Consider the following 10,326-nt stretch of genomic DNA (forward strand, 5'->3'; position numbering starts at 1 on the left):
AAATTGTCCTGCGTGGAGCAGGATCACAGCCCACCATCTTTCAAAGCCTCAAGCCGGGTAGGTCACAGCGTGGACACTTACACTTGGCAGTTACTAGTAAGTTGTACTAGACTTTCCTGTGGATCCTTTATCCTGGAAAGGAGTTACACAGTTAATTTCTTGTTGAGGATTAATCATTTTCTCTCCTCCCTATGACTGTTTCTCATGTCCTGCCCCTAGTTTCACTTGTCCCAACCCTTTTGAAGGGCGGGACATTCCTTCTCCCGCCCCTCCCCAACTGCAGCCTGTAATCAGGACCAATGAAAGCAAACTACCTCATCAACTCAGAGTATTTAAGAGGTTGTAGGAATGGGCTGAAAATCAGCTTTTGTTTTCTGTGCAGACAGGCACACTCCCATCTGATTTGGGCCATCCCTCAGCTGCAGAGTGAAGGGGGGAAAATAATCCCCAGACTCCCTGCCACCATGTGCTATGGCAAATGCGCACGATGCATCGGACAGTCTCTGGTGGGGCTCGCCATCCTCTGCATTGTAGCTAACATCTTGCTGTACTTTCCCAATGGGGAAACAAAGTATGCCTCTGAAGACCACCTTAGCAAGTTCGTGTGGTTCTTTTCCGGCATCATAGGAGGGGGCTTGCTGGTAAGTTGTTCAAAATTATTACAACCTTAACAACTTCTCTCCTGTTAAATGTGATGATTTCTTGTGTTTTCATGGAAATTTTTCTTTATAATGCCTATTTCCAAACCCAGTGATTTTTGTTCATTCTTCTTTTGAAAGCAGATTATGCAAAAGTTGAGATAGGCATAAGATACTAATTTTATTGGATGTCGTTTTACAAAATCCTCTTTCAACTAAAAGTGAACTATCTTTTTGCTAAACTCTTTTACTTTACAACTAGAAACAGATACTAGCTGTTAAATCAGATTTGAGAGACTGGAGTTTCTAGCCCTGAAGCTGGCAGCCCTGGATCATTTTTGTTCTGGGGAGTTGAGAGGAGTCAGCTGGTTTTCTGTCTAAATCAACAGAACTTGGGATCCAAAATCTCTGCTGTTTGTCCTCAGGCAATGTGACAGGAAAAGAAAATTGTGAGTAAATTATTATTTAGGAAGAACTATAGATTTTCCCCTTTATGTAATTCCTGGGTGTGGTGACCAGGAAAATCCTGCCACTAGCAGCAGGTCAGTGTCTGAAGCTAGCAGTGGAATGTGTTGTTTTTTTTCAGAGTTTATTTTTAATTGAAGTGAGAGGAATGTGCTTGCCAATTTTGGAGCTGAAAATACTAGCTTTAAGCATAGCATGGAAAGAATGTGTACAAAGTTGAGCTTGCTACTTTAAAATGCTGGGATTGAGAATTTTAAAGAGAAGTTTATAGAATTGCTAATACTAGAGAAAATAGTTTTCATATTCAAATAAAGGATATTAAAACATTTAAACCTTGATACACTAATTAGAGTTTGATAAATCTGCTTTGGATTTAAACATTACTATAACATTAATATAATCATTTGTCCTTCAATAATATTGTACTTGTTTAAGCTTCTTTTTATCTCAAAGTATTTCATACTTACTTTATTTAAAGAGCTTTGTTATAAAGCTACTAGAGGCCCAGTGTCCCTCAGCCCAGCCTGCACCCTCTCCAATCTGGGACATCCCTCTCACAATCCGGGACTATTGACTCCTAACTGCTCACCTGCCTGCCTACTTGATTGCCCCTTACCGCTTTTGCCTGCCAGCCTGATCACCCCCTAACCACTCTCCTGACAGCCTGATTGATGCCTAACTGCTCCATGCCAACCCAATTGCCCCCAACTGCCCTCCCCTGCCAGCCATCTTGTGGTGGCCATCTTGTGATGACGTTGGGGGTGGCCATCTTGTGACAACATAGGGGTGGCTGTCTTGTGGTGGCCATCTTGTGATGATGTGGGGGCGACCATCTTGTGCTGATGCGAGGGCGAGACGTCACCTAGGCTTTTATTAGTATAGATAACCATACAATCGTGTCTTCAAAGAAGCAGTTCACTTTTATTATTATAGAGCTTCCATCGCTTTCATTTACAAAAAGAGGTGTCAGTTATTCTGTTAAAGATTGTTGGTATCTTCTATGTTTTTACAATGAAAAACAAATCAGATTTAAAGGCAAGTTTTAATAATTGCAAAACAACACTTGCAAAAAGCAACAACAAAACCCAGCAGCAGTTGCAGCTAGGACTATGTTAGGAACTTGTGTGAAATAAGCACATTCAAAGGTTATTGTTTTAGTCCTCCCATACCACACCCTCACCCTAAAGAATGCTTTGACACATTACATGAAAACAAGCAGATATTACATTTAGAGGGTTTTTTCTCTTCATCATGTCACATTATTTGAGATACTTGATCAATGTAACCCAATGCCAGTCAACAATGTCAGAAGTAAATATATTTTACCAAAAGTACTTAACCTGACCCTTAACGGGCTTGGGGAAAGACAATAACTTTAATCTGCTTGTTTTCTAATCAGATATTCCTGCCAGCATTTGTCTTCATTGGGCTGGAACAAGAGGACTGCTGTGGCTGCTGCGGCCACGACAACTGTGGCAAGAGATGTGCGGTAGGTCGTCCCGCTCTGGTGGAGACATTGGTTTCCACATCATTGCAGGACACTCTGTGGCTCACTTCCAGTGTTTCTCCTCCTCCAGATGCTTTCTTCTGTGCTGGCATCTCTCATCGGAATTGCAGGGTCTGGCTACTGCGTCATTGTGGCAGCTCTGGGCTTAGCGGCAGGACCACTATGTCTTGATTCCTCCAACCAGTGGAACTATACCTTTCTGGACACTGAAGGACAGTGAGTAATTGTTCCATAACAGACCACATTCTTATCCACCACATGTGTATAGTGCAAACCCATCAAACTAAAAGGGCATTATTCATCCGTTCATCCATCCAGGATGCTCCCATGGTTGACATTCTTCACTTTTCCTCCTTCTGTGGAATAAAAGCTAAGCTCCCTGCTATGGTATATAAGACCCTCAGTGGTCTGTCCTCTGCCTACTTCTCAGGCTGCTGCGGCCTGACTTCTGCCCCAGCCCCCGCCCCACCCCGCCTGTGTCCACTCCAAGCCCCCCCCACCCGCCTCCCTGCCTGTGTCCACTCCAAGTGTGGCGGCTCAGCCAGCCCCAGGCTCCCCCTCCCCCCTGCCCCCCTGCCCCCCTGCTTGTGTTCACTCCAGGACTGCCCAAGCCAGCGCAGCAGTGCAGAAGCTTGGGCAGGCCCCCTGTCTCTGTCTCCATCTCCGCTCCAGGCCTCACCTGCGTGCGCAACCTCCTTCTGACCAGTCGTGACTTTTACAGCATCCTGGCCTAATTTGCATAACTTGCATATTACCTCATATATGTATATATTCAGATATGACCTCAGCATTATTTCCTAACATTTTTCATAGTAACTTTGGATTGTTAAGTATCATTCAATTACTTTAAAAATGTGTTGAGAACCTACTATGTGCCAGATAGTGGTCTAAGGGCTGGATATACAATGATGAAAGGTCTGGTTTCCACCTTCATGAAGCTCAGACTTGTGGGAAAGCTACATACGTAGGTCTTCTCTCTGGTCTAGGTTAGGTTTCATTCCTCTGTGGCCCTTTTGCACTTGGTTTACCTGATTAGTATATCTGTTGCATGAGATTGCCTATTGTCTGTCCCCTAAAATTGTGCTTTTCCAGGACAGAGCCCATGCCATATTCACTATTGCGTTCCCAGCCCTGGCTCAATGTCTCACACTGAGTGTTTAATACTCTCTGTTAAGTTTTATGTTTATCATGACAACAAAATTGGGCTAAACTATCATTTTGTGGAATGACATGGATCGGAAGAAGTTGAGATAGGCCATTAAATTAATTCATTCCTTTTTTTCTGAATGAAGAAACACCCCACAAAAAGTAGCTTATGAGATATTCCATTAGGTGTGGTCATGTGTCAGAAGTTTCTCTTTTTTTGCAGATACCTTCTGGACAAATCCACATGGTCCCAGTGCATTGAACCCAGGCACGTTGTGGAATGGAATGTTTCTCTGTTTTCTATACTCTTGGCACTAGGTGGAGTTGAATTCATCTTGTGTCTCATTCAAGTAATAAACGGAATGCTTGGAGGCATATGTGGCTACTGCTGTACTCACCACCAGGTAAGAACCTGCGTGAAAAAATCGTAGCCTGTCCCTCGTGTAGTCAAGCAATATAATGCACCATAACAGAGAAAAAGGCAAAAATCAAACATTGCTCAGCCTACCAGCATTTATTCCTACATTGTCTTTGTGGCAAAGTATTTACAGTGTTCAGTTTGCTCTCAATAATAAGTTTCCTTGAAGGTTACAGTTACCTTCATAATTGACTCTGTGGATATGGGAAAATGCCACCCATAGACAAAGTGCCCCATTCAGGAGCCAACCCACTGTTCTGGGTGCAGACACAAAAGAAATGTCCTCTCTTTGCTTCTCTCCTGTTACCAACTAGTTTTCACAAATAATAGCCAACATTCATTGCATTATGCATAGTGCTAAACCCATTTTTCAGCTGAGACTGTGACTCAGACATTAAGCAATATGCCTAAAATCACTTAGTCAAGAAAGTAATGAGCTTCCAAACCTGGGTCATTTTTTGCCGCAGCACCTGCTCTTAACCTGTATGCAATACTTGCTGTTCTGTTGAGTTTTCTACAGCTCCTTCCTAATAAGAAGTCATAAAAAGCTCAAACAGCTAAGCAGAGAGAATCACTAGTAGCCTTTCAATAGCAGCTCATGAAAAGCCTTTCATTGTGAAAGAAAACCAGGAAGCAGTTGTTTCCTGAGGATATGATTTTGGAGAAAAATATTCATTTGTTAGTAGTGGGGAACATCTTGTTTCTATAGCCTCCTAAAAATTATATATTGTTAAATTGACGGAAGTTCAGCTTTGGTCCAATTTGGAGGGTGGTGTTGTTTTATGTCTTATTCTGTAAAATAGGATTAGATGAATAGAAATTTATTTAATGTATATTTCCCTAGCCATTTACTTCTCTGTAAATGGTTCAAGGTCTCTTAACTTTCTTTTAAAATAAGACAAAACTCAATGAACACCAAAAGCCCACTGTTACCATAAAAAAAATACATGGTGCTGCAAATAAATTGAAACTTGCTATAATTTTTGAGGGAAAGTTAAAATAAAACTCTAGTTTGCCTTGTCAGGCAAGATTAATCCAGCAAGATTAATAATTTCCTTGGGAGCTCCCCAAATTCCCAAGAAAACAAAGAAGGGGAACCCTTTACCATGAGCTGTTTCCAGCAAGATGGTTTGGCAGAGGCAGGGAAGAGTCTTCTCTGATTACTAAGTAACCTATCTTTAGTTTTGAGCTTCATATAAGGCATAGTTTAAATTTTGTGAGGCCCCACTAGACCGCAGTTCTCATGCATCTTGGGGACAGGCATAATATGTCCATGACCAAAGTTACTGTAGTGGTTTAGCAGAATGACACGCTCTCCTGGGAGGGAGCAAACAGTTCCCCTGGGTTTACATTTGAGTCACAGTAGGAGTGGCTGCTTTTCCCAACACTGCAGAGCAGCTCTGTTACCTTTGTTTATAAGACAAAAGTGACTTTCAAAGGGCAAGGTTTTTACTGAAGATGAGTCAACTGTAGAACTCTGGTAGCATTTAATGAGAAAGGTTACCCACACTGAGCCCACTCCTGTGTGAAACTCCCATGGCATTATCTCTAAAATCCCTAAGATTAAAAACCTACCCAACATGTTCAAAGCCAACTCAGCATTGGTAAGCTACAGTTTCCATGGCCCCTTTCTGCAGCTTTTACTCTGAGAGGACAACTGGTCTGTCTGGTTTGTGTAGGAAATGTTTTGTGAGCATTGTCTGAGCTCTAGTATTGTCCCTAGAAGCTCTGCTGAAGTTGAGATCAGCCAGCTTCATGCTTGCTTAAAATAGGTATTTAAAAGACTGAAATGCCATCATTGTTCATTTAGCATGTTTGTAACCTAATGCATATTTCATTTTCTTTACAGCAATATGACTGTTAAAATAACCACCCCAAGACAGAACCACAATCTTCCTTTATTTCAATGTAATTTATATATTTTACTTGTATTAATTTGTAAAACTTTGTACTAGTGTATCATACTTCTTATATGCTCCTTTTATAAGTGTGTGTAAAGACTGGCATCTTCATGTGATGTCATTGTTTGCACTTTGCAAACAAATATATATATTTTTAAGGAACGAGAAAATAAACCACACTCTTGAGGTAATTTACAGATGGAGTGATGGTCCTCAGAGCATCTGAGATAAACTCTGGCTTGAAATAATGTTTTTAAGAAACATTGCAATGATAAATATTACATCCAAATTTCTGCTGTATATATGTTCTTGTGTTTATTAAATGAAAGATTTCTAATAGCTTTTTTAAGATCATGAAGGAGAAAATCCAACAACTTGAAAAGATGATTTTTTCATTGTTTATATGGTGTTTCCATTGATATACCTGCAACTCTCTAACATGAAGCCTCTTTGCACTGTTTTTGCCTTCTGGGAGGGACAGCTCCTTGCCCAGAGTGGGAGGACTGACTCACGATGCTCCAAGCCTAATGAATGAGTCAAAACATACAATGCTGCTGGTTGCTGCAAGCACTTCCAGATCCTAAGTGTTCCTAACAGTGCAAACTTTTTTGTCCTTCAAGGACAAGCACTGAGGATCATGTATTTAAGAAGAGAAAGGCCTGGATAATTAGACAGGAAGGATGATTGGGAAACGGAATAAAGCACCATGAGAAAATGTGGGAGAAGGGAAACGGGGCAGGAGGACCACAAGGAAATATCCCAAACTTGCTTGTTTAAATACAACTAAATAAAATATCCACTACCATTTTTTTCTTGTGTAGTTTCTTTGTCCTTTGTTTAAAATTTCTCCTTTTTTTCCTCCCTATTTTTTCCTAGTCTGCAGGTTGTGAAACCCCTATTGTTAGGCGCTGTGTGTTTCCCTGTTTCTTTATCCCACTTTCTCTCCCTCATCCCCTCCCTCCTCTCCTACCTTCCTCTGCTCATTGCTCTGCCATCCCTCGGAGGCCTCACCTGTTAGGTAGCCTACCTTTCTGCTGGATACTGCTGGCATCAGGCTGGGGTGGAGGAGGGATGACAAACATTTTCTTTCTTGATATTTCATGTTGGTTGTACAGAGGTAGGCTCTTTCAAGTGACAGGATCCCCTGACCTATTTATTGGGTATTGTTTTCAGAAATTTTCTGCATTCAATGTTGTCTGATGATGGAGCTAAGCTGTAATGACCACTGTACCAGGATGGTATGTTAAGACAAACAAACGAAGCAGGCAACTCCATAAAATATAATAGAATATATTGCAGGGTAATTTACTTATGGGAACTTTAGGTCTGAGCAGAATACATGACCCAACAATTCTGCACAGATTATTCTCTGCTACGGACTCCTGTTACTATACTTTAAAAAATAGTATGACAGGTACTAATAATTGACAAGACAGGGACAAAGACTGCAGTAGCAACAGGGGCCATGCCTCCTGGTGGTCTTGCGATAGATGATTGATTATAATCATCTATCACCAGTTTGATATTTATCTCCAGTTGTCCCACCTTCCCAACAGTGTTTATGGCTACATTTTAAGGCAAACAGATGTCATCAACTAGAAGGCTTTGATACACTTGCCAAGAACAGTGAGTGAGGTTGGTGAAAGTTTGCAGCATGAAACAAAAAATGAGATGAAATCTGGAACACAGAGATGGAGTTGTTTTTGCTCACATCTACATCTCTAAAGGTGTTTATTTTCCTTGGCAACAGACAAGCAGTTAATAAATCAGCTTTGCCGGCTGTTAGACCACAGAGCTCCTCCTGCCTGTGAGACACCCAATAGCACTTTCTTGACTGAAGGATTCTAATCTTTTTTGTACCTCTTTCCCTCTGGCAGTCTGATGAAGCCTACAGACTTTTATGAAGGATACTGTTTAAAGAACAGACCATCCAATTGATGGGGAAATAAGACTTTTTTTGAGGGGGGTGGGCTAGCAGCCTGACTCTGTACCTAATCAGTATCCCTAATGCACATTCTTGCTAGCTGATAATTAACTCGTTGCCCCTTCCTTAATTATCTGGTCTTGCAAGACATAAATACTCCCATTTTAGAGAGGCCATAAACCATGAACAATACACAACCCCCAGAGGGGGTTATCAGCGCTGGCGCCAGGCCAGGCCTTTAGGTGTGGTCTCACGTCCCCCATCCCAACACACGGGGCTTTTTGCAAAGCCCGTGAAAGGTCCAGAAGTCTGATCCATATGTGGGGTACAAAGAAACCAAAAGGTATAAAGAGAAAGCTTCCTCTATATTGGTTTGCTCAGGATTTGGAAACAGGCTCCCCTGAATCACAGTACTAGTACATCTGGAAATAAATGTTTTTTTCCTGTATCTCTGAGTATTCCTGTGTGTATTTTCTGGTCACTTGGTAAATTCTGTAACATAATCTCAGAGGGAAGGCAAGGACGGAGGGTGGTGGTAGGAAATCAACCAAAGGACTTGTATGCATGCATATGAGCATAACCAATGGACACAGACAGTAGGGGGGTGAGGGCATGTGCTGGGAGGGTGGGAATGGCTGGGGAGAGGTCAATGGGGGAAAAGGAGACATATGTAATACTTTAAACAATAAATAATTTTTTTAAAATGTGAATAGCCCTGGCTGGGTAGCTCAATTGGTTAGAGCATCATCCTTATACACCTAGGTTGTGGGTTTGATCCCTGGTCAGGGCACATCCAATGTATGCATAAATAAAGAGAACAACAAATTCATGTTTTCCTCTCTCTCTCTCTTTCTCTCTCAGAAAGAAAGAAAGAGAGAAAGGAAGAAAGGGAGAGAGAAAGAGAAAATTAAAAGTGAATAAATGAAAGTATATAGGGTTACAAAGTAAATCAATATATTGAAGTATTTTCCCAAAATGATTTTGAAAATTATAACATGGTTTTCTTGATGGCCAGCTCCATCACATCAGTGTGCACAGGTAAACAGTGACCACGGGTGACTAAAAGTGGTCTAATGAGTGGGTCTAAGAACTACTGTTCTTCTGCAACATGATTCCAATTGAAATGAGATTTCAAGCTACCTGCAATGACTTTAATGTGATATGAAAATTATATGTAACTTTGTATTGTTGATGAAAGCATGATCAGTATTGCTGATACTACTGAGATTTGTTGCATGCAGTCATAATAAAGGAAATACTAAATGTTCATTAGAGTTTAATAAAAATGACTTTTTCTCCCATCTAAGTTTAATATTCTTTTTCACAGATATCTATCTATCCATGGACCTCAAGTGAGTTCTTGGAAAGGTTAAGAACTCATGCAATAGAGTATCCAAAAAAGAGGCATAATGATCAGTTATAAGCATCTTGTTTTTCTAAATGTATCCTCAAAAGAAATGGCATAATTACTAACCATCTATATATATATATAAAAGGCTAACATGCAAAGTGTCCCCGCAGGAGTTGAACCGGGAGATCGGGAGTTCTATTGCTCGCTATGATGTGTGCTGACCACCAGGGGGTGGCATGGAAAGAAGGAAGGCCCTGGCAGGCAGCCGGCAGCTAGGGAAGGGAGGGCCCCAGTCGGCAGCTGAAAGGAAGGTCTCGGCCACCAGCCAGAAGGCCCCGATCAGCCCTGATCATTGGCCAGGCCTAGGGACCCTACTGTGCATGAATTTCGTGCACTGGGCCTCTAGTGATAGTAATAATAGCAACCACTGAATTCCTTCATGTGTCAGTTACTGTACTTGGTTCCTACATATGATTTCACCAAAATCACTCAATAGTCCTAGAAGGTGGTGCTTGTCTCCATTTTAGTCAAAGCTCAGAGAGATTAAGTAATCTGCCCAAGAGCATATCTTTCCCAAGTGATAAAACTATGATCCAAACCCAGGTCTAATGTGAAAACCCAGATTTTAGCTCCTCTTGTTGGCCCCCTGCCTCTGCTGTCTCTGCCAGCATGCTGGGATCACAGCTCCTCCAACACTGACTCAGCCTCTCCACCCGCCTGAGGAAGCTTTGACAAGCCCCTGTGACCTCTTCATCCCTATCCCAGGGCCCAAATTGAGTGATTCACTTTCCTCTGGTTTGTAAATTCTTTAATAATTGCCATTGCCCAGAGCAAATAGCTTATCTAAGTTACCAGCTATCCTGAATCTGTAATATTCTAAACCTCTCAATTTGGCTGGAAATTTCCTCATGGATACTGAAACAGCTCTTTATCACCTGGCCACATAAAACAATAAAAATGCTGTAGAATTTGAATC

General features: G+C 41.5%; 1 protein-coding gene across 1 annotated transcript; it reads left to right on the forward strand.

Moving 5' to 3' along the window:
• Positions 1 to 339: 339 nt before the first annotated feature.
• TM4SF1 (transmembrane 4 L six family member 1) lies at positions 340 to 6,882 on the forward strand. The gene is made up of 5 exons (XM_079764213.1): positions 340 to 641; positions 2,503 to 2,592; positions 2,681 to 2,826; positions 3,980 to 4,160; positions 6,024 to 6,882. Exons 1-5 carry the CDS (start codon positions 465 to 467, stop codon positions 6,036 to 6,038), a joined length of 609 nt encoding a protein of 202 aa, XP_079620339.1. The 5' UTR covers positions 340 to 464; the 3' UTR covers positions 6,039 to 6,882.
• Positions 6,883 to 10,326: the final 3,444 nt, after the last annotated feature.

The sequence above is a fragment of the Cnephaeus nilssonii genome, assembly GCF_951640355.1.
Source record: "Cnephaeus nilssonii genome assembly, chromosome: 3".
NCBI classification, from domain to species: domain Eukaryota; kingdom Metazoa; phylum Chordata; class Mammalia; order Chiroptera; family Vespertilionidae; genus Cnephaeus; species Cnephaeus nilssonii.